The sequence below is a fragment of the Phalacrocorax aristotelis genome, chromosome 2 (genome assembly GCF_949628215.1).
Source record: "Phalacrocorax aristotelis chromosome 2, bGulAri2.1, whole genome shotgun sequence".
Taxonomy (NCBI): Eukaryota; Metazoa; Chordata; class Aves; order Suliformes; family Phalacrocoracidae; genus Phalacrocorax; species Phalacrocorax aristotelis.
In genome coordinates, this window is record NC_134277.1 from 26670980 (window position 1) to 26696420 (window position 25441).

General features: G+C 38.4%; 1 protein-coding gene across 1 annotated transcript; it reads right to left on the minus strand.

Annotated features, from left to right (window-relative positions):
• Positions 1-261: 261 nt before the first annotated feature.
• Positions 262-24972, minus strand: HEPACAM2 (HEPACAM family member 2). The gene is made up of 9 exons (XM_075086111.1): positions 24899-24972; positions 18842-19192; positions 17170-17454; positions 10800-11096; positions 7441-7566; positions 7171-7208; positions 5808-5881; positions 3851-3963; positions 262-326 (listed from the first exon to the last, which is right to left on the minus strand). The coding sequence occupies exons 1-9, from the start codon at positions 24966-24968 to the stop codon at positions 286-288; spliced, it is 1395 nt and encodes a 464-aa protein (XP_074942212.1). The 5' UTR covers positions 24969-24972; the 3' UTR covers positions 262-285.
• Positions 24973-25441: the final 469 nt, after the last annotated feature.

Consider the following 25441-nt stretch of genomic DNA (forward strand, 5'->3'; position numbering starts at 1 on the left):
ATATATAGGCTTTATACTACAATTTTTAAGCTGTCCTTTTGTCTTTGTGTTAACAAATAAGGAGAAAAATGTAAGGAATGAAAAAAACCCATATTTTTCAATTAATTAAAAAAAATTAAAAAAAAACTAAAAATGGGCAATTTGGAGCACCTGAAAAAAGGGATTGTCAGTCTGAAGAGAAATTGCTATTTCAAGAAAAGCTGGCATAAGCCTTTGCCATTCTCGGAGATTCTGGCATTTCCTTTCACTATATAATAAAGAAAAAAAGAAGTCCCTCTTGTATTTTCAAATGCTTTGATTTCCTGTTCCCATGTCGTCATATACATCTAGGAAAAAACAGATATGGTAACAGTTGACTACAACGCTGCCTTTCTTTTCTTTAAAAAACACTGGTGCAGACACGTAAACAAACCAGCAGTTCTAAATACAGAAGTAAAATGGTTCTTCAGCATGACATATTTGTAATGCACTGAATTTTTAGTATCCATAAGATCATAGAATCATAGAATCATTAAGGTTGGAAAAGACCTATAGGATCAAGTCCAACTGCCAAACCAGCACCACTGTGCCTCATAACCCATGCCCCAAAAGTGCCACGACTACATGTTTTTTGAACACCTCCAGGGATGGTGACTCCACCACCTCTCTGGGCAGCTTGTTCCAATGCCTGACCACTCTTTCAGTAAAGACATTTTTCCTAATATCCAATCTAAACCTCCCCTGACACAGCTTGAGGCTATTTCCTCTTGTCTTATCACTTGTTACTTGGGAGAAGAGACCAACACCCACCTCACTACAACCTCCCTTCAGGTAGATCATGAGTTTTGAAAAGATATGACTAGTGGCAAGACAGGTCTGAGCCATAATTAATTTAATGGCTAATATAGCCCCACGTTGCTGCTTTTTCAGTGCAGGTATTTCAAGTTGCTCATACATTATCAACAGTAATGCACTCGAGCACCTGCCATAGGGTAGCGGTAGTGGCGGGCTGAGTCAGTGTAGTCTGCAGCACAAACCCCATGATGAAATGCCTGGCAAGGATTTGCATCCTTATTGCTCTTCAGCAGATGGCAGAGCAGAAGTTTGTGAAATGGTTAATGCTTGATCTGAGAGAAATGGTGTGTATGAGAGGAGAGGGACATGATGTATATTTGTCTTCATTTTAAGTGAAAATTAAACATTTAAGTTACAGTTTTTGCTCTCAGAAGAGTTGTGAACTGTCAGTGCTTATGTATAAAAGCTGGCTAAACTTCTTGCTCATTAGCTTTTGCAGCCATTTTTGGATTTCTTTAATATGTGGAAGAGCCTGTCATCCAGTTTGTCACAGGATTTATATTTAGTTTAAAAAATATGTAAGGGTCATAAAAAAAGAAAACCCCAAATGAAGTTGCCCTGTGACTGTGGAGCCCAGAGACAGAGCAGAACAGTTTTCTCAAAAACTGATTTCATGTTTTCCCTTTGATCCTTTGGAGAAGCAGGGGAGGCAAATCTGCGAAAGACTGTTGTGAACAGTGACTAATATCACTACGCAAATGTAAAAGTGTAAAGCCAGCTATATCTCAGCTAATTTTTTGACTGCAATTAGGTTATGAGCCCATCAGTCCAAACCCAAGAGAGTTTAAGAGTTTAATTACTTTCCAGCAGTATTCTTATTTTTTAAGAGCTGGGGCACATCTAAAATGTTGTAATTATTTAGAGCATCAGAGGTATATGTGCATGTGTGGATGAATGGCTAAAAAGGCTGATAAAAGCATAAGGAAAAGTGGAAGGAAAAAGCTATTCCCAGGGTGTTAGGCATCGGCTAGTCTGTGAATTTGCTGCTACTGTCATGGGAATTTCTAATAGCAAGAGAATATCAGCTAACACTGTAGATGTTAAATTCAAAGAAAGGACATGACAGATTCTCAGACTGTAAATCTGAGAATGAAACAATGGTCTTGACTTATTTTTCTTTGCACATTAATTCTAATAAATTTATGAAATTACAGCAGTTCCAGTCAGAACCACTGGGAATAAAAGTAAAAAGATCACTTTACCAACAAACCTCTTTGGTTCCCATAGCATCCATTCTTATGTTTTGCACACAGAGAAATTCCTGCCGTAAGCAGAATGCAGGGAAGTTCTCTATCATTTTTCCCATGAACGTTGCTGATTACTGTACAGATGGCTGCATACCAAGTCCGTGAGATCCATCCATAAGCAATCATGACTTTGCACTACAGGAGTTTGGAATTACTTTCCCAGCTCTGTTCCCTGTTCTGTGGTGTTTTGTTGTTTCCTTGAATGCTGAAGCATCCTGCTGCAAGTACCAGTATCGACTTAGTTGTCCTTACTTACCAGGCAGAGTGCTCCTTCGCAGCAGGTCAGGAATTGGAAAATTCATGAAAGTGATCTTTCTAATCTGAGTGGTTTACCCATTATCATGTTTAACAGATTTTGTTTTATTAGTTAAACTTTTGTTCCCACTTTTAAAAAATCTTGATATATGAAAAGAACTGCAAAATGTGTTTATGTAAATGAGTCCTTCACAACTACAGAATATGTTTTGCGAAGTTTGAGTTGAAATTTGAACTATCACAAAGTTCAAGTTACCTTTACTTTGAATTTATTCCTTTTTTAGAGGGGTGAGAAAGTTGAGAAGGAAGACATGTAGGAGGAAGAATAAGAAAAGGTGTACTTTATGAATGTTGTTTTTTACATCTGGTTTAAAAAATCATCTTAAGGTTCAAAGTGAGTAACTCCAAGCAGAACAAAAATGTCATTAGTATTTCATTATTGCTCTCTCAATGATCAGCTTGCTTTTACAAGCATGGCTGCATGTTTGCCTACATAATTTGGACACACAGTTGAAAATGTAACCTGCACAAAATTTTTAGTAGTGTAAGTACTGAATGTGCAGTCACATAAACATTGTGATTACTCAGCCGACTGATCAGTATATAGGTAAGAGTCTGTATTTTCCTTTCCAACCATAAAAGAAACAGAGCACATCATAAAAACATGGAAAATGTGATATAAAAGGCTTGTTACTAAATAAAGTCTTGTGTGCTGTTCTTAATTTGTAAGAAAGACTGTCAGTATTCACAACAGATTTATGGCAGCTATACCACAATTACAGGAACTTTACAGTGTATTCATTCTTATGCCAAGAAATGCTATAAAGTAGGTGATTTGAACAAAACCAGCACTACCAGACTCTAACTGCATAAGCACAATGTGCTGTGGTCTTTCTGGTACTTAACTCAGCACAAGTGTTTCTGTGGAGTTCCCAGCCAGAATACTGCAGAAGAACTCTTTTGCTCTTAATCGTTAATCAAGATACAAATCAGGACATTTCTTACTCAGGTAACTAAGCATTGTCCATTAATATTTCAATGACCATTTTAACAGCCACTGGTTATTGATCAGCTGACCAGTTTCAACACTGCAAAAAACCCAAACCTAACTCTACTTGGCCTACGGCTGGCAGGTCTGGAAGCTGTGCTACCAATTAAACTGCTTTGACTGAAGGTTTAACCTGCTCGGTGGGAAGTGATCATGTCTCAGTGCTGTGAAACTATAGCCCCCCTCTTAAAACATTTGGGAATTTTCATTTGAAATTGTCTCTGAAGATCTTACCTTTTGTTTTTCACACTTAGACAAAACTGGCATGATGAAACAGTAGACTGGAGTTGAGGAAAAGTGAGGGATTGGATAGGAAAGAGTGGAGGAACTGATGTAGCTTACATCTGGTTTCATTCCCTACCCCTTCCTCTGGAATCAAACACCAGCTACCAAAATGTAAGTTGTTCTGCATGCAAAAGTACTTGTCTTTGAGCTACCGCATGAGCTCACACCGGCTTTAACTTACTGTTGATGGTCTTGTTGCAGCTGCTCAGGAATATGCTGAATAACTTCATAAACCGTACTAAGCATATCCTGGCCTGGGACAAAGTCAGAGCCAGGAACAGATTGACTTGAAACCTAAAAGCAGCAAAGAGTATTCCTACTGTAAGTACAAATAGGAAAAGATTCAACAGAAATTAAACTGATAACGTAACATCTCCTTTTTTAAACTTTTCCCTATCAACAGCTTGCATGTGGACTTAACAGTTCATCTCTATTAGTTTACATTTCCATTAAGTTTTCACCACATTTATAGTAAGGCAGGCAATAGTTTTAAATTCAGTTAGGATCTTAGAAGATTTAGGATGGAGCTCTTGCATTTAATATAGCAAGCATTTTATATTGATGTACCACAAGTCAAGGAAGGAACATTTAATAAAGAGAAGCAGGAGAATAGATAGTAAAAAAGGAGAAAATGGTTCAGCATAAAACTCCCACCAGCAAGTCAAAAAGAGCCATAAATGAAGTAATAATGAAATTTTTCGGTATGTTAAGCATACAAGTCTGCTTTTATGTCAACACAACACCTAGACTCCCCATCCGTATGGAATTCTCAGTTTGTGCCTCTACCCAACCTCTAGTTCTTCATTATCTCTGCTTTCTTATTTTTGCCTTTTTCTGCTAACTAACCACAATGAATCAGTGGATCAAAAGTTGACTTTATCTGCAATGCCATAAATCTGAGTAACTGAACATAAACCAGTGGAGTTTCTCCTGTTTCTTGAAATTTCACTGGAAATTGGAATAGATTTCATTGCTTGTACATCCATTCTGTACATCCTCTCTCTCCCTCCTGACCTACTAAGGCCCCAATTCTGCAAGAATGTGACTTTGTGATATGATCAGCCTAAGGGATATCACAGTGTTGCTAAGGCTGTGATGATTTAGGGCCTGATTTCCATACCTAATAAGACTCCTGTGGTCACAAACTTTCACAGATGCAATTCGGCTCCTCTGTTTTCTAAACACCTTTTATCTCTGCTGCTGTAAAAGTCTGTCCTCTCCGCTAACCTTTACGATAGTACTCTAGCCCTAGAAACATCTATTTCAATCATCTAACCCCAGCAAAGAAAAGGGGTTATTAATCTATGACTATTTTTTGCTAATACATTATGTATTACGAGAACTAATCATAGTAACAAATTAGGTGTGACTGTTGATGTGACCCTGTGTGACCATGTTTTAAGAGCTCTCTCTTACCTGACCATGCTCTCCAAGGGTACAAGGCTATTTTGCCAGAAGTTTTCCCTAGCAAAGGGAAAGTACTTTGTCTACGTCCTCCCAGGTTCAGTCTGTTGTCTCTAAATTTTGTGGCCCTATTTCTCATTTTTTCTTTGTCCTTTTACACCACATCAGAATGATCTCCAACTGCTGTACAGTAATGTCAGCAAAGCCACAAGGCAGAGAAGTAGCATATGTAGGATTTCTTCTGCTAGCAAAATTCCTGTGCTTAAGTCCTCCCCTGCAATACATGAAGCTAACAAAATAATTCTTGTGAAATACAGCTGAGATTTGGTTTGCATATCTTTACAGTGAAAACTTCAAATACCCCCCTGAGCCTTTTCTGCACTGCTGAAGTTGTATGTTGCCTGAGCAGCAATATTAGGGCCAAGGGAGAAAATGGCACCACAAGAATTACTTCGATTCTGTGACACAAGGGGTTCAGTGCAACCCATCTACCCAGCACTACTAACATTCTTTTTATATAGGGTAATTGAATTGAGACTGTTCACTTTACAGCTTGTTTAGTTCCTTACTGCACTATGTGAATGCAAGTACTGAACTAGTAATGTAGTAAAGAAAGAATAAGTACTAGGTAAACAGCAGCAGAAGCAAACTGACAGAAGGATTCTAGCACAGATATTTAGTACACCTTAAGAAACAGAAAAGAAACCATCAGTTTATGATGTAAAATCACATACCCTAGAACCACTAGCAAGACCAGGAATAGCGACAAATTCATATATCCCAAAATCATCCAAAGCACTTTCATGTCCTAAAGTTAGAACAAACAAATGAGAAAAGGTATCGAGATGTAGTATGAATCTGGAAAAGACAACTTACATTTGGCCTAATTTTTAAAATACCTGAATATTTGTTATTTGATTGGCTTTAAGCCACTTCCCTGCCAGACTCCTAAGCCAGCATGGAGTGAGGCAGGGCAGCTGCACAGCTGGTGTGGACCATGCTTGGCTATCTCCAACACCTCAGACCAAGTGAGGAGCCTCTTGCTAACCTTGGTAATGGTTTTGGTAGAGCCATTGGAACTCTTTTTGATGGAAGGCTGAACAGACTGATTTACTTTCATTACCATAGAAAAGAGGCCCAGTCCATAAGGTTAGCATGTCTGCACTGTAGTGAGAATCTTCTATGATACTGAGAATAAAAAAAGAGAACATAATACTAATAGGTGCCACATTATTAAACCAGTTGACAGATTGTATCTGGAACTTCAGATACAACCTGTAGTTAGGGTGGGAGTCTCTTCCTCTACTGTCCAGGAGGTCTGAGACTCTTGGCTGTCTCCTGGGCATCACTCCACAGCAAAGGCTGCAGCACTAAAGACAGTGCTGAGATTCTCTTCTCTATATACCACTTGCTGGGGTGAAGGACCCCCTGTGCTCAAGTGAATCTCTTACCTTCCTGAGCTTCATACACTTCTCTGTCCTCTCACATGTAGCAGCAGCTTATGGCCTGCTCTGATGCTTTAGTAGAAAGGGATGGGAACAAAAGTGCTACCCTTCCAAAGGATGGCCTGTCTCCAGCCTCTCCTGCCCAGGATGATGTGGGAAGGATTGTGGAAGGAAAAGAGGCAGTGACAAAAACACACTGGGTCCTGATGACACAAAGGAAGGTAGTACGGAATGTGGTTGGGGCTAAAATATACATACTGTAATGTCATATTAACATCTCACGATTTTGGTACTGATTGGTGCCATGAACATTTATTTTGAAGTGTGATCCTCCCACTGCTATCCCATAATAATATTAATTTATTTTGTATTGGTGAGAACAGCAGAATACAGGTGATTCTAACCAGGGTTAACAGCTAGAATGCAAGCCAAAAGGTTCGTACTGCTGTGAACTCCAGGCATAAGCTAAACCCATGCTGACCTGTTGCCATTTTGGTTTTATCTTAAGTAAGCTAACATAGAGGTAGGTGTGCAACCCAAGTTAAAAACACACTTCACTTCCTTTCCTTCTTTCTTTTTGTATTGCGGAGATGGTAATTTTTTGCAGGAATGGATTTTGGCCTTACGCTCACATTTTTTTCATTAGTATTACCTGAAAATGTCTGTGCCTTCCTGTAATCAGTCTCTGGCCTAGAAAACATAAACATGTTTTTCAGTTTGATGTCATAAGACAAGGAAAGAAAATTAGTATGATAAAATGCAATTCTCTTGATGGAAAGGACTTCAAGACCTAAGAATGATTTGGTTTTGTACCTGCTTTGCAGTTTCTGTTGTATCACTGAAAAGAAAAAAAAAAGAAAAATCATTCTTTTTGCTCTGATGGTCCAAAAGAAGAGATGGAGTGTGCTTAACTTTTACATACCTTTATGTGGCTGATATTTTTTCCATATGAATAAAAAAGACATAGCTAGGATCACAAATAATGAAATTCCTGTTATTACTGCAAGAGATGACAAAGATTTTCCTTTCTGGGCCAGCTTTTCCAGTCCTGTGACAAAGAAGAGTTCTGTATTTAGTCTCTTGTTCTGTATAATGTGCTATTACGACACTGAAAAAATGCATCTTTTGAAATTAATCTGAAGATAGTAAACCTGCATAAAGATACAAAATATATACAAAATTTGTGTTCTTGTGAATTGGTAAGGGTTTTTTTTCCCCACAAAGCTCCTGAACTGGAAAAGCAATGATATGCCTATCAGAAATGAGTTCAGAACAGTAGAGCTAAAGTACCTAGAGCTAAATGAAGGTCAGTAAACATAATTAATGAATTACAGCATCACAAAGGTAGACAAATATTCTAATTTTATGCATAGAGACACTAGACATAGAGAACTACCAAGAAATTAGGTGACTATTAGGTGAGCAGTTCTGCTAGATGGGAGGGAAATTCTCCTAGCTATAGAAGCTGTAGAGTAGGAGGGGCTAACTGAACTATTGTATTTTTTCTAAAGATTTTCAGATCACCGACAGTCTGGATGTTTATCAAATCCCATCAGATGCCAATAAATTATGTTTGTTTGTATTCATGTCTAAATATATCCAAAGTATTTCTTTCCTTTGCTCAGATCTTTTGCTGAGATATGCATTAGCAGTAGGTTTCCAGCAAGATTTACTGATAAAACACAAATACAATATGTATACCTACACAAAACCGTGTTGAAAACATTTGCATAGAATTTGCAAAAACAGGAATGCGAAAGTTAGGAAACAGCAAGGTTGCTTGTGCACCTGTAATTTCCTCCTTTTGCTCTGAATCGTGCAGAATTAATATAATTAAAGGCCATGTCACAATCCATACAGGTAAATTAATGCTGCATATTTGTCAGTGCCAGCTTTGTGAGTACAAATCAAATGTGCATTATTTAGCTGGATGTTTCCCGTACATCTATGAACTTCTGTGCAGACACAGTTACTTATATCTACTTATACCTCCATGTAATTAAGTGGCATTGTGCTGGCTGTGTGCGCAGTGCTTATCACAAAGATGAAATATGTGGATTTCAAACCAGATGAATCCTGAAGATATGGGAAAATAAATCACTGCAATTTCACCAAATTTCTTTCATACTCCTTCAGTGTACTGCTTTTCTCAGAAAAAAACCCCAAACACTGGAGAATCATCTATCCCTTAAAAATGTTCTTTAAAAAGAATAATTTCAAATTTAGACTCAATAAATCTTACCTCCACAGGCATACTGGTGCAGAAAACAAAGATGTGCTCTTTACGTGCATTTAACATACTGAAGTCGACTCAACTTAAGAACTGAGCAATGGCTTGTGTACATAACAAGATCCATCCTCGTATTTTAAATTCTAACTAGTCTTGGCTAAAACTGGGTAACAGCTTAGTGCAATGATTGATATAATTGTAACTTATTGATAGAATTGTTTTCTTAATGATTTTTAGCATTAATTAGGCACCCGTTTATAGCACCATATATGTGAGTTTCAGTCCCTTAGGTGGGGAAGTTGTGTAAGGTCTTCTGAAACGTTGAAGTTCCTGTTGCTGCTGAAAATGGGGTTTCCAGTATTTTGAGAGGCACAGTCCAGTCTCTGTATCTAGGATCATGGGGACAGGGAGAAGGGGTATGGAATAATATTCACAGTCTTTGCTTCGTATGCTTAATCAGTTCCAACCAGCATTTAGCCTGAGCAGGATCTTGGAGGTTTAGCCTTGTGTGTGAATTCACACCTCAATCAGTGCTGCATTGCAAAGTGTAGACTCGACATCTGGATTTAGTGCTCTCTGAATAAATACTCATCAAGAAGAAAGAGGCTATAGAGGGGGAAACTGATATGCTTTAGTTTGCAAATACACAGGATAAAGTGTTTTAAAAAGCCTTAGTTAGGCAAAGTATTTGTAATTAGGAAATGTATGTTTTTAAGTGCAACTAAACATGAACCTTTGGAGTTTTCCCTTCTTTTCAGCCTTTGAAAGGAAGTCTTAGCTGAATATTTTAACAAAAATTGATTGATGAATATTCACATATATATCACAGCTTACATGAACTTCCTGAGGAAACGTCACATTTATTTCTGTTGACATATAGCTCTGGTTGCATTTTCTTTTGCCACTAGCCACAATGTTTAGTTTTGAAATGCAGTATTCTCATTGTAAAATTGCAACCCATCGTCCTTCCAGCATACTGAAAGCCATGGATTTGTGATGAATCCGTAAGTCAGCCTGAATGATCAACATCTGCTCTCCTTGCTTATCTGACTAACAAATGGCTAAGCTCTTTGTTCTGCACAAGCGAAATGGCTTTGTTACATTTTCTGAAAGGCAATCTATTCTATCTTGTTGAACATTAATAGCATATATTCCTTATCTGAAAATACTTGTATCGATCTGCATTAATAAGAGATAACAGACTTCCTCAATATCTTTGCTGTATGCTTCTGGAGATTTTCTGAAAAACTGCTTTGTTGCTCTTTAACACAATCTGATACAGAAACTGAGGTTGTAATTAATGTATGAGAAATAAAGGCATGTGTTCAGCAGAACCTAGCAGTCAATCCATAGATTCATAAATATGACAGTGAATTAATTTTTACCAACAGACTGTAATAAAACCATTCATCATCATAGCTTGCAATATTATCATACACTAAACTAAGGTACTTATAATACCTAACCACACTGGAAAAATATTAAAGACCTTCATTGCTGTGAGTATGGTTATTTTAGTCAGTGATGTATGCTTGAAACTATCGCACGTACTGGTCACCTGGTGGCCCCAGGGCTCACAGCTCCTGAAAGGTGTGGGACAGTGAACCTTGGACAAAATCTGTCCATGGGAGGAAAGGCCCACCCTGTCATTCAGCAGATTTCCGCATCATTCTCTCCACTCATCTTTATAATTTTTAAAGGCAAAAAGTAAGAAACAGAGTAAGAGACATCTAATTCTGCCATGGTACTTGGTCATGGTGAGGTCTGCCTACTGAGGAAGTTTTTCTACTCAAGGGATAAAGTTCCAAACAGCCAAATATATTTTAGTGTCAAACTCCCACAAAACTTCAGCATCTTAGCGGGTCTTGTCCCAGGCCACGTCACACTGCGAGTAAAACCCAGGTCCCACTGAATGGCCAAAATCCCCTTTACTACATTGTTAGCAAGGCCTCACTTCTGATATCTATTCTCTCTCTAAGAATTATGTCCTTTTTCTGGGGTTGACACTCTGCTCAGACATTACAGTTACAGGAATGAATTAATGCTCTTACCTACAGAAGTAACGATGACCGTGAAGTGAGTTTCATCTCGTTTTCCAGTCACGTTGTTGAAAGCACGGCACATGTAATCTATTGTCTTCTGGGCCACCTTATCAGATACAACTTCCAGATGGGGTCCATATTTGATTACATGAGTAGTGTTGTCAGCCCTTTGAATCCACGAGTAAGTATTTGGTGGATTGGAATCTGCTGAGCAGTCAAACAGTATAACTTCCCCCATGTCAACTGTAAACACTGCCCCTATATTCAGACCTTTATCTGATTTAACTCTAAGTCCATAAGGTCCATCTGCATTGAAAAAAAAGAAAACATAGTGGAAAAAATAAAATCAGAGGATATAACTAAACTTTAAATAGAAGCATATCTCTAAACTCAGAATTTTTAAGTTAGACTAGCCTTTAGAATGGCTGGCATTGGATTCAGCCATTTCAATAAAAAGGTCTTCAGTTCAGTAACTTCATCTGTACTAGGTTTATCTCAGACTACACCCACTTAATACTGATCTAATCGCTGCTTAGGGGAAAAGCACGAGTCTATGCATCATTCAGTATGACAAAAAGAACGAAAACTGAAAACAGTTGGAAAAGCTGTGAAATAAAGGAGCAGGTCTTCTTCAGGGTCATATTTGACCCTTTCTGCTTAAATGCCAAACTCATTGCCTCCAGTAATTTCTCTGCACATTTAAAAGTGAACAGATTAGCCTTGAAATACATAAACATTCACTGTAATACTGTGCAGTATAATAATTATTTGGGGAACTACCCTACAGTTATAATACAGAGTGGGGTGTGCCTTAGATAACTTCAGAAAAAGTTTTCCATGAACAACTGCTGAAATAAAGTTTAACCTTTCCCCCACTTTAGTAGGCTTCTACTATTTTCAACATTTATGTTTCTTTCAAAAGTAAGCCCTTGTGCTGAAAGGAAGCTGTGTTTCTGAATATAATTAGAAGAGACGTATATTGTCCAATGGCTGTGTGCTCATTATTCAGAAAATTGAGCAGCTAGTATTTTTAGGGTAAGCTTCATAGGAAAATGGGAAGGGAAACAATATATTTAAATATGGTAAGAATATTTCCCATGCTATTCTTAATCGATCATTTCAGATCATTGGGGTTTTGTATCATTACATGTTAAAATCTATTTTTACAGGGATCTAAGTATATAAGTTAACATGGAGAATATAATAATCAAGATTTGCTTCATTAAATTACTTTTTCCAGTCAAAAGAACGAATAATTTTAATGTTGCTAATTCCCTAAGGGCTTACATGCATAATCAAAAAACCACAGACCTGATATTGACAGAAGCCAAAAGAAGAATGTATGCAGAATGAGCAGGAGACATCTTTTGAGTAGGATCCCTGAAGTTCAGTAAAGCTGCTGGCAAGTGCCTCACACAGAATGGCATAGCAAAAAGACAGGTAAGTCAATTTTATGCCCGCTGTAGACAGTGCAGTCAAGTAATATTTCCACCTTCCTATGGTTGTCCGGAAGCATTACGATAATGTAGCTGGGTTTGAATGTGAAATTCCCCGCTACATGAAGTAGCACACTGGCACATTTCAGACTTTCTTTCTCATCAGAAAATTCAGGCTGCCCTTCCTCTAACATGCACACTTCTATTTATCTTCCATCTTTTTTTTTATGAGACTGATTTATTCTTCAAGAACACATAGACAAACAGCACACAGCACAAAACAGGCCATTTTGTGTGTCCCTCTGGGTTTCTTTATTTGTGAAGGCTTAGACAAGAGAACGTAGACTACCACACCATGTCCTCAGTTTAGTCCACTTTTAACCTGAAGTCCGTATTTCACAAAGTAAACTTGTCAAACTTTTTATTTTCTCTACTTATTTCTTAGGCATAAGCTTTTTGCAGTCTCATTTTGGGGAAGGCCCAACATCATGCATAATATTTACTTGGGAAATGCAACACAGATTCACTTCAGCATGAATTAGTGCTGCTCCCACACACATGGCAGGGGCCATTCTGAAGAATCAAGGCATTTTTTGAACTCTAGATGTTGGGCTGCTTCTTCACAGGCTCTGAAGTTCCTGAGTGATTTGCTCTGCTGTATCCAAGAGCTGGATGACCCTGTAATAAGCATTTCTGGGAACTGCAGACCTATCACCGCTACTTTGCCTTGGCTGACCTCACTCGGACCGCATGCTTCTGTGAACAGTCCAGAACACCAGCCTCTCACAGGGGCTCACCCGATACAGGTATTTACTTCCCTTTTTTCCAATGGGAAAGGAGAGTGATGTACCAAACTTTGACTTTTTCATAAATGAAAGTAAAACCCCTCACACACTATTTATAGGCAGGAACACACTTTTTTCCTTTTCAGAGCAATTCAGTGGTTCCTCCTATTGAGCTCTTCTTTCTTTGAAGAATTAGCTTTTATTTTCACTGATAATATAACCTTTGACATATGTAAACAGAGATTAATGGTAAGAATAGCTGACTGGTCTCTCTGATCCTCACTACAGGGGGAGATTTGCCACAGTCTGTGAAAGAATCAGAATTGACTTCAGCTTTTTTATCAGTATCATAACAGTGCAGCATAGACAGATAATGCTACTACTATACTTTTGTATGAAAGATGCAAATCAAAAGAAACCATTATAAAAACACTGACGCACACTGGCTGGGGAAGTATGTTTGAAAAAAAGGGAAAGAAAGATCTTCTTAAGGAATAGTCAAATCTTGGTATGGTCTGAAAAGTGGCATTCCTTAATAAAGTCAACACAAGCATCGGGTAACCCTTCTGCTTCACCTGGAACAGTTTTTTGACTCTCCTGGTCATTGTGTACATCATCAAGATCCCTAAACACTGGGTAGCTGAGGGATGTACACAGCTTGAAGGATGATTCTGAAAAGCAGGTAATTAACCATTCCTGCTCTAGGATTAAATATATTCTAGCTTTGGGAAGTCCCAAGGAAGGAAATCCCACTTAGTCTCTTAAATTCCACTCTGTAAGCACAGTACAGCAGTTTCTGCTGCAGCCTCCATGACAGCAGCTTCTTCCAGTCTTGAAATAATTTGTTTCTGGGTCACACTGCTGCAATAGCCATGTTCTGGGGTGCGTTATTATCATAGCTAATGAAGAAGCAGAGTAGTATTAATGAGAAATGAAGAAAACCCCACTTTTGATTCTCAGCAAAAAACCACAGTGACAGCCTTCATGGGTCCCTCAGCTCTGCTTCTCCTTTCCAGTATCGTTCTCAACAGAAATCTGCCTCTTGTCTCAATAAAGCCAGTTAACTAAATGACTTGTAAAATAATAAATCATCTGTTCTCAGTAACAATTTACTGCTCTGTGGGAATATTTCCAATTGCTCCTATCACCACGAGACTGTTACAGTTTCCAAGCAGATGGCAGGTATTTACTGTGAGTGACCTTTTTTTTATCACCCCCAGTAACTCCCCCGCAGCAATGACATATGGCACATAGAGATCCCAGGGCCTGTTCTGGATCGTTATTGACAACTGGGAGCTGGGAGACAAACTACCCCTGCAGGCAGAGATTGGACTGAATTACGTGACTTCGTATAGCTCCGGAAGTAAGACCCCAATTCCTACCGCTAACTTCAGTATGGAGAGTAGTGCAAGTATTGGAGTCTTTCGGCATTGCATCGTTTTCTCTTAATATATTTTTTCAAATTGCACAAAGCAAACACTCAATTCTGATTAAATAGAAAGTACATTCTCAAAATGAAAATGCTTATAACAATATTTCCACATGTGGACAAAAACTGAATCTCAAAGTTTTTGATATGTACAGATCTTTTGAGCTGTATATCACAATCACTCAAACAGCAAAATGTTCCGGGAATGTGGACACTAAAGTAACTTTGAGATTTTAAAGTTCTGCTAAACAATGGGTCAAAATTAGGCTTCCAGTTTAGAACTTGGAAACATTTTTCATATTTGCTGGAAAATACATGTAGTCAAGTGAGGGAGAAGGGAAGCATTACCAAAACTGAGACTGAAGGGCACACACCTTGTCAGTGCAAGTGTCCCACACAGCCATCAGTGCAATAAGTGCTCTGGAGCCAATCCTGTGTGCAACAGGTCAGAAATGTGAATGCCGAAGGGGCTATGCCACAAATGCACAGAGCAGTCCAAAAGGTTTAGAGTGAGCCAGATATTTTTCTAGCCTGACCTGATTTTATTGCATTGTAAGAAGGCTGTCAGGTTGTGCTGGATACAGCGTCCCCAAGTTTTGTGTAGGTATTCTTTGAAGAGATAGATGTATAAGGTCCATTCATAGCTCATTAAAGTGAGAAAAGGAGTAGAGGCAGCACATTCATACACATGCAGCCCTCATTCTTAGCACTTTAAGCACTTAAGTGAGCTGAGATTGTGACTGTACAAAAGCAGGCTTTTAAAAATGTGCTACCTTGAGGAAAGAATGAGACAATTGTTGGGTTTTTTTTTTGTAATTAAGGTAATGGTAAGTTAAAAATCCATCAGTGCTGGTTATTTCCTTGTAGAGCATTTTATTATGATTTCTCTGTCTAATGTGAACAGAAGCTCAATTCACATCTGCCCTGTTTAGGACTCTTTGCAGCAGCTCCTTCATCTTCATGTATGCATTGTTGTCAATTTTATAAGCTGCACCTATGGGATCCGCTAACAATGTTAGTTTTCACTAATTTAGGCAGTCCTGGTGCAGTGTAGAGACACCCACAAACCCTTTAGATGCAAGACACCCCCGCATCCGATTCTTCCAAGTTGTAATTAAAAATAAATAAGTAGCAGAATGGATAATCAGAGGAGAAAGGAGGAGGAGGAAAATATTACATAGTAAGAGGTGTAGGTTTTGAATATGCTGGTAGTACAACCATAACAAGTCTAGGGCATGGGCTGTCTACCAGCTGCCAGATTACAGAGCCCAGCAAAAGCAAGAGTGAGCACCAGCCCTTGGCTGCACAGGAATCCATTTCTAGTTCTTGCACTGTGCCATCCACACTGTGCTATTGGGTAAACTGGTTCTATCTGAACCAGGCTGGTGGCAAGGCAAGATAGGTCCTGACCTGTCTGATTTCAGCTCTCCTCTGAGAGGGACAGTTCAATGCCTGAGGACATGAGGATTAGAGCCTGGCAAGGTCACATACAGAGCGTGTGCTGCTTGCTAATCTTAAAGGCACTGGGAGCTGACGTTACAGGAGGGATAAGGAACAAAACGAGAGTGCCCTTTGTAAGATTTGAAGTATAATTACTGAATGCTGATTAAGTCAATCTTTTGTTTTCTCCAACTCGTTTCCTTCATGAACTCTATCTACGTTCACAGTTAGTTTCTCAGGTGATTTAATTTCCACTCAAAATATATGGCTAGCTTATGGTTTATTCTTCTGCCAGCATTGGCCTTTATGCAACTCTTCTTACTCCCTCATGTTTCCCACTTGATGTGGAAAGCAAACACTCCTTTCAGCTCTGATTTTCTAAGCCAGACTGAGTTCTCCAGGTCTGTTCTCCATTTCTTTCTGTTCTGTTTCCTTCCAGTTTGAGATCATTGCTCTGGGATGTGCAGGAACTGCACACGGTATTCTTCTGCGTGTGGTCTCATCTTCTGTGTGCCATTAGTATTCCCTTTATTTCCTTGTTTGAAATACTTCGCCAACACGCCCTAGAATTACATATGTCTTTCCAATGCCTGAATCGCACTGCCGGTTCACAGACAAGTTGTGATAACTCGATCACGCAGGCTCACTGTCTCAGTTATTTCCCAGTCAATCTCCATCTTATCGGCAGAAGTTAATGTTTTTTATTCTCTAAAAATGCAAGCCCATTTATTTTTTACTAGCAAATTTCATACTAGTTCTATTACTCTGTCAAAGTCATTCAGTTCTCCCAGTTTAATGTCACAGGTGAACTTCGTTGAGATACTCTCAATCTTTTTGCTGATGTCATTAACGGAAATATTAAACAGGACTGGACTCGAAATCATCTTAAGGAAAAACACTAATACCAGTCCTTCAGCCTGGTACTTCCTGTACTTATCTGTTTGATAGTGTTTGATGTCTCCACTTTTAACAATATTTTCATGTATACCCATGTGATTATTTTTTTCTTTTGAGTCACATCTCTTCCAGATCTGAAGACGCCTGTACTGTAGAATTCTTGAAGTTCCTATTTGAATTCTGCAGTTCAGACTCATCTCCACAACTACATAATACTGAATAACTTTTTATTACACTGTTGTAAGATAGAGTTGTTACAAACAACCTAATTTCTAGTGCAAACTCACATAAAATGTTGACTCAATTGTTTTCTGCCTGTTTTCCTAGTTAGAGGCACTCTTTCCAGCCAGATCATTTATACAAAGGTAATTATGAATATTTTATATACTCACAATATATGGTTGGTGCAATTATCTCACTTTCCATTGCACTGACAGCGTTAGATACCAGACAGCTGTAATTCCCAACGTCTTCTTTTACAACAGGAACAATCAGAAGTGTCGCGTTGTTTGATGAAAAGGTGTAATTAGGGCTGGCATGGAGAGGCTTCCCATTTTTCATCCACTGGTATATTACTCTTGTACCTTTTTCCACAGTACATTTTAATGTAATATTCCCTACATACTCCACTACCCCTGAAGATGGTTCAGTATGTACAATTGGCTTTGTGACAGGAACTGTAAAATAAAGAGATATGAAGAGTTATAAAAGTGATGAGCCAGTATATTACAGCTTTCATTGTCAAGATGATACAAATAGCAGTCATCATCCTCTCTGGAAAGTACTTGGATTTCAAATTCTATTTAGTAAATGTGGTTAACGAGTGAAAAGAGAAGTTGATATTCTCAGCTGGTAAGTCTAAGAATTGTTCTAGTACTTAAATAAAACTAGACTGTTTATATTGTTGGTAATATGACAAAGGCTGCAGTCAAGTATACCATGACCTCTAGCTCCTGCCTCATGAGCAATCCTACTGAAATGAAAAGGGTGCAAAGCATGACATCGCCCACAGTCTGCGACTTCCTCAGTATGGCTGCCTGCAGCTTTGTTGACACTGGGCACCACCAAAATATGTTGTCAGTCTGGTTGTGTGGATTACTGCGAACTTGGATGGGTATGGGACTGAAATGGCAGCTACAACTTTACCATGCTACTTACTCTGTCACTCATTTCATTATTCCAAGCCCAACAGCAACAGGGCTCCCTCCATATAATCCATAAATTACAGCAGCCTCTTGTCATTCTTTTAGATGATCATTTTCTACTTCCTTTTTTTTTTTTTCTATCCCCACTACAAAGAGGAAACTTCAGTATGTTAGGAATTCAGATCTGGGTTTCTTTTACAGACACAAGGTCACTGGCAAAAGTCAGTGACTCCTCTTTGATAGTGACAGAAGGTAAAAGACTTGGTAGGCCTAAGTAGAGAGCTCATGTAACAAAAGAGAGAACGAAGGGACAGTCAGCTCTACTCTGTCTGACCGCCTGTACAACATAGGGAATGTGAACAACAAATACATCTTCCAACAACAACAACAAAAAATGAGACAGTGGAATATGACACTGGAGTAAGATTCTACAGGTGGGGTCAAATTTTGCCCCCTCAAATCCCATTGTGGTCTTTCCTTTTTTAGGGGCACCTTGCCACACTCCTCTAGCCTGCAGGCAGAATAAAATCCTGAGTTGGCAATTGGTTGCAGATTTTCTTGGGGAAGAGCTGTTCAGGGAAAAAGACAGTTACTTGAAAGTTAATGCACCCTCATGATTGATACCACAGAAAAGCCTTATAAAACATTATTTGTTAGAAGCTTGTCTGATTTAATTATTGTTTTCTATACTCCTTCAATTTTTTACTTATGATCCTGAAACATTACTCAATACATTAATTTTGTTCAAAGATGGGATATTGCAGCACTCCCTCCAGCAGCAGTAGAAAATAACGTAACTTTAGTTGTTCGTATTTATTCATGTATGGTTGGATTAAATTATACATTACTGTAACTCGATACTAAGAACCAGTACACAAATTTTTTTTCAAAATGAAGACACTATATTTTACTAACTTACCATCAACAGCTACTTGAATCTTTTGACTGGCAGCTATTGTCCCATTTCCACGGACATTGACTTTTACAATGTAATTGCCTTCATCACTGATATGCAATGGATTGATCATCAAAGATGCATTTGGTGGTATGAGGGTAAACTTGTGCTGGTATTCCAAGTCTGGAACTACTCTTTGATTTACAGAGCCAAGCAAGTATTTCGGATTACTTTGAGGCCTCTCAAAAAGCCAAATTATCTGGATTTCAGAAGCTGTGGCGTTGAAATTGTAGTCAACAGTAAGATGGAGTGGTTGCCCCTCAATACCATGGATGGTATGAGATGGTACTGTCAACTTCAAGGCAGAACAAATACCTGCATAAAAATAAAATAACAAACAAATAAACAAACCCAAACCACAAATGGAAACCCTGGAAAACTCAAATGAGAAATTCTCACAGAGAAAAAACTCTCAAGGTTAAAGTTGACATATTTTTGTATGGTTGTAACTCAGATTTGCAGTAAGAAAGGGGTGAACACTCATGGACCTCCGTGAAGTTGGATCTAGCTACCGAGCTCCAGCTTTAAAATACGTGAAAAGCCAAAGGAAGGATATTTGTGATTTATGGGCAGAGGATCTTTTTATTGTTGAACGTTTGCCAAGTGAGAAAATGTGCATTTACCTTAATGTTTAAAATATTTTCCCTTTAAAATATTCCCAATTTCTAGGACTTACACTGTCTAACAATCTTGGACTGCAAATTCAATTTTGGGGATTTTTTTCCTGGGTTGGTTTAGCTAGAGAGAAATTTCTTAGTGTTACTTTGCCAGTTATAATGAGAAACTGAAAATGTAACAAGCAGCATTTCCATGAATTTGTCTGATTACAATTATATGTAGTTATTATTGCTGACTGCTCTGTGCATGTAAAACTAAATTCAAGAATCATTACTAAGCTTGCAAAAGTCAAGTATTCCAATTTTAGGAAAAGAGCAGAACTAAGGTTTGCTGTTGATATAAACAAAAGCAAAATTTTCAGCCACACAACTAATCCTGTTCTCCAAGAATCCTGCCTCCGTTAGAGTGCAAAAAGGCCACTCCTCAGTTAATCATCATCTTTCCCATATATTATTTTTGAATAATTTTTAACTGTGTTGGCCAGACATTAGACAGATTTATAGAATATTATTAAAACTTTACTCTTAGGACTGAGTGATCAATTTCCACATGAACTTTTCCACAGCACTCATAGGTAGAGCAATGGTGTAAAGCATTGACTTTAATGAATTGATTTCACAACACCATTATAACTGATACAACTTTACAGATGAGGAATTTAAGCCCAGAGAAAATAAACAGCAAAAATACCCACTCATTTTGGATGATCAATTTGAAATATCAAGGAGTGGATTTTTCAAAATACATGTAAACAGATTTTAGTATGTTCAAGATGCAGCTCCTGTTAACTTCAGTTGCAGGTTTGATTGCTCAGCTTTGAGTGCTCAATATTGCTGAAAAGCACATTACAAGTGCTAAGTCAAAACCCTAGGGAAAAAGCAACTTCTTATTAGTAAGAACATGTGAAAACCGTGATTTAAGTAATCCGTCTACCACTGCATAAGAGCATGCTGGAAACTGACAGAGAATGCACTGCTCAGGGTGACATGCAATGCTGTCACCATGCACCATCTATTCTTCTCCTGCTACTGCACATCTTCGTTGGACCAGATGATCCTTGAGGTCCCTTCCAACTTGGTATTCTATGATTTTTGATTCTTGACACACTTCCCAATACCTGTAGCAAAAAAGTAACTCCCCAGCTGGAGTACATATACCCTCTACCTGGAAAGGGGGGCCAGAGGGAGTTATGTGTGAAAAATACATGACTGTACTATTAAAGATTAATATCATGCAGAGGTAACTTTGTTTCTTATATTTCCTACCTTTGTAGCATTTGTCTTTATGACAAGAAGAAATTGTTAAAGGTTCATTTTTGCCTAAGTTCACAGGTTATATAGCAGGAAAAGATAAAAATATCAATTCAGTAGCATAATATGGTAGCTGTATGTACCTTTTGGGTTAGAATCTTCAAATTTCATTGCACAGCTGTTTGCCACTTGAGCTAATTGCAAAGAAAACTGTCACTGAGGATCAGGGTAAGGACACAAAAAGGGGTTCGGGTAACAGATGCAGCATGGCAATATGTAATGCCAGTAATAATGTTAGAGGTACTGTGGAAGGGCATGAAAAGTAGCAGAGCAGAGATGGTGCGGGAGGGGACTGGCTCGTGGGTAGCGAGTTGGGTAGCAATGTTGTCCACGCTGCTGAAGGTGCCCACAAAACCATCTGTGAGATAGTAACTGTATTTCAGAAAAAAACCCTATTGCTAAGACATCTCTGGTCATATTCTGTCCATTCAGGAACTAGTGAGTTTTATAGTCAATACAAAGCCAGCTACAAAGTCTACCCAAAAAACCCCACGTAATTTTATGGCTGGCTTCGCTTTTCATAAAGCTGAGCAATACTATGCTCAAGTAGAGAAGATAGCTGGCAGCATTTCTGAGCGTATGGCAGGGAAACCAAAGGAAAATGTGGCAGAACACTGCAGTGGTGATGTGTATAAAGACAGTGAAATCTTCTGACAGGAAGATTGGCAAATCTTCTCAGCGGCTAAAGGGGAAACAGGCAGAGGACTTCAGGTTGCACGGGCACTGATGTGGAAGGGGTGGTTGGGGTCAGCCGAGACAGGATGAGAACAGGATAAAAAAGGAGGAAGACACTAGGAAAAACATGGAGAGGCTTAAGTGGAGGATGCACAGGACAGACATGTTTACATGATTAACTTTTTCTAAATCAAAAACCAGAAATGGTAGAAGGACATAAAATTGAAGCCTCCTCCCCTACCGCTTTTTTATAATATTTGTGGCCTGTCATTCTTGCACTGTTTTCTAATGCTGCACAGTTCTTAGGGACTTGCCAGACTCTGGTTAACAGGAGATTATTTTTGTTGGTTGTGACATTTCTCAGAGGCTAATTCCCTCCCTGCAAACCTTAAAATACAAATCAGATTTAAACTGTCGTTGTCCATTTGAAAAAGGGGAAAAGAGCATAATTCCTCAGTAAAATCCTTCACAAAATATTTAACGCTGGAAATATATTTCATATAACCCATCGAATACATTTCAAATTTTAAATTTCCTGGAATGAAGTCAAAAACATCTGTCAAACACTGGGAGATCTATAAATGAACAATTCAAAGATCTGTTCATATCCTTCCTCATTCTTCAGGCATGACATTGCTCATTTTTTGAGTTTATTTAGCTGTCAATAAGCGATTGTGCTGTCAGACAAGAAGCCAGTAACAGCTGCACTGTAATCATAAAACGTGTATAACAAATAATATTTCTCACAGATCTGTTTGTGCAGAAAATTAGCAAAACCCAAGCAGGTCTAGTGAGCACTAGGATAACTGGGACCACCAGTGTAGAAGGTACCACCATAATACAGTAATATCAAGAGAATTGTGGCTGGAAAACTTAATTTGTTGTCAGTTAAAAAATATGGGAATAGAAGTTGTGAATTAACTTTGTTCCCCTTGATTCATGGGGAAATTTGGCTCCGTGTAACAGGCTGGAAAGACATTTTGATCTGCAGTTAAGGAAATTCTTTTAGCAAAGACTAGAGGTGGTGAGGGCAGAAATCATTTTCCCCTGGAGTCTGTTCAAGAGTGACTTTGGGCACCTGCAGCTTTTGCTGCTCCTTCCGGGTCTGCGGGGGTGATTTTGTGGAGTGCCACCAGCATGCGTGAGCTCCTCCGTGGCTGGCAGGCCGAGGGGCAGGGCAGGCTGAGGCTCGGAGAAATTATTAGGTAATGGTGCCCTGCCAAATGCAGGGGTTTTACAGGAGTAATTCTGGAAGACTTCTGGCTTTAACAGAGATCAAATCTTTTGCAGCCTGGAATATTCTTCACCGAAAGGGCTATCTTCTTCACCAAAAGGTTATTAATTCATCAAAAACGTTGTCAAGCACTGGAACAGGCTGCTCAGGGAAATGGTTGAGTTACTGTCCCTAGAGGTATTTAAAAGATGTGTAGATGTGGTGCTTAGGGCCATGGTTTTGTGGTGGACTTGGCAGTGCTCGGTTGGAGCCAGTGTTCTTAAGGGTCTTTTCCAACCTAAATGGTTCTATGATTCTATTATATTAGACCAATTTTGATTTGTCATTAAAACCGAAGATGCTTATGACTAATCCTTGAATTAATAGTGAAATCAAGCCAATGGGCCAAACCCTTACTTCATTCTCTTCGGGGACAAATTCCATATCATTTAAGTCTAACTCTATAGCTTTCTAAATATAATACACATTTTTCCAAGACAATGGAATTCCGAAAACTAATTTTTGTATTATGACCGTAAGGGTTGTACCAAAACGACCTCCATTTGGAGCTCAGTCATCTGTGCTTTGCTTTCATCTCACTTTGCTTTCAGCAGTATTAGCAAGCACAACAGTGTCGTTGTTGACACAAAACAAGGGCTGCAGCTTTAGTTTAAATAAAAAACTATGACATAACTTTTGAGTTTATGGCATAAACTGAAACCTGCTTAGCAAGGTTTTATCATTCCCTGAATTTAACATGTACATCTCCTTGTCAAAGTGAGTTTGGATTCTCAACTGCTTTTCACCAGTGTTCATTTAGCTCTTCAGCTCTCCAAACACCCCGAACTCGATATAAAACATCACTAGATCAGTGATAACAGTTTTTACACTTTTCAGAAATACGTTCATTTATGACAAAAACCAGACATAATGGACCAGGGAATCTGCAGTTCCTATATCCCCATTTATATCTGGAGAGACTCAGGCATACTCTTCCCCGGTTTGGGATTTTTGCCCAAGAACAAGTTCCACTGAGCTTTGTTATTGGACCTAATTTTAGCTCCTGAGGTCAATGTCTTTGGCAGGCTTTGTGAACCCGATTCTTGTCATGATATAAAGTACAAGCTGCTCATTTCCTGTACTAGGAAATGTATATATCTGAGTAAGGCTAGACAACCAGGCTCCTGGTGAACAAACGTGTACTCTAATGCACTCTGCTTCCATACCAATATCTCATGTAGGATTTTAATAAAAAATGTCCAAAAAAGTTGTAATGCAGGTAAAGTGCATATTCACTGTGTTTTTTATCAACAAGGGTTTTCAGTGTTAAAAAAATCCAATAATCTTAATATAAAACAGCAAATTTTTATGAAGCCAAAACTCTTGACAATGTATTTAGTTAAAAATCAAGGAAACTAGGTGACCGTATATGAAGTTCACAAAGAAGATTAAAGAAAAATCGTCCTTACACATGAATGAGTAGAGGATGCACTACATTTGTAGTATTATATATTCCCTATTTACAAAAACAATTAAATACAGAAGAAGTGAACTATGAAAGTTTGTAGAAATATAAGTTTATCTAACATTTGATCACAAGCTATTCCTGACAAAGTGCACAGAACATCTATTTTTTATCAAGTACATGGATAGCTAATGTGTACTTGCAAAAACTGTCCCAGATACCAAACAAATGTGCTATTAATGGGAAGACATTCTTCAGTTGATTGAAAGCTTAATTTAATTTTAGCACCAAGTACATTTAAATATTACCTATAGTTTCCCTGTTAGCTGTAAGGCATCATAATGAACTGAAAAATAATGCACCAGCAGCGTCTCCACATAATCCATTTTTAAAGAGATGTGTAACGGCTTCTGTATATACTTTGGTCCAGAACCTGTCCAGCCTTACTTGTTAAAAAGAATGCCTAATGTATATACTACTTTATAAAATGAGACCACATATATGTAATCAATGCCAATGTTTTATATACAGATTCTGTATAGCACTAATTTTTGTCAGCTGCTGAAAGTTTATAGCTCTACTCATAAACCGAGGTGACACTATCTGATTAAAAGGTTTTAGGCTACTTTCTGGAAATAAAACCACCTGACAATACAACAGAAATACCTTTAAATTTAGGAGTATAAAACTAACCCACATTTCCACAGTGACAATCAAATATAATTCATACCATTTCTTACCTACAAGCAGAAAATATATTTTGCACTGTAAGTCCCAGAAGAGGTTGGCTAAAGAGCTCCATGAAAGCATCCTGTCCCACACAAATCCCACCTTTTTCTCAGTGCTAAGCTGAGTTTTGATCCAAGCCAGGGCTTGGACCTGCAGCTGCTGGTTTATTTGCTAGGGAAATCAGCAATGAGTTAACAGGCCCTATCCTGTCCCCCGCCTTATGTGATTTGAATATGTGTATACAAAGAACAAAGGGAGTGGAGCACCTGTTAGATGAGCACCCATCTTCACTGCCTGCGACTTTATCGTGACCCTTCCCCAGCAGCCACAGCAAATATGACACAGAATGTAATAAATGGGGTGCAGAATACAAAGTACATCCAATTAATGAAAATAATGCACGCATGTACAGGTTATAGGTATTAACATCCTTCAGCTAGTTTCAGAAAAAATACTGTGCTGCTAGATGGTTCTGCTTATTTCAAAGTAGTATTCAGATTTTTTTTTTCAGATCTTTTCCAGTGACAGCCTCTCTCTTCCTGTTATAAAAAGCA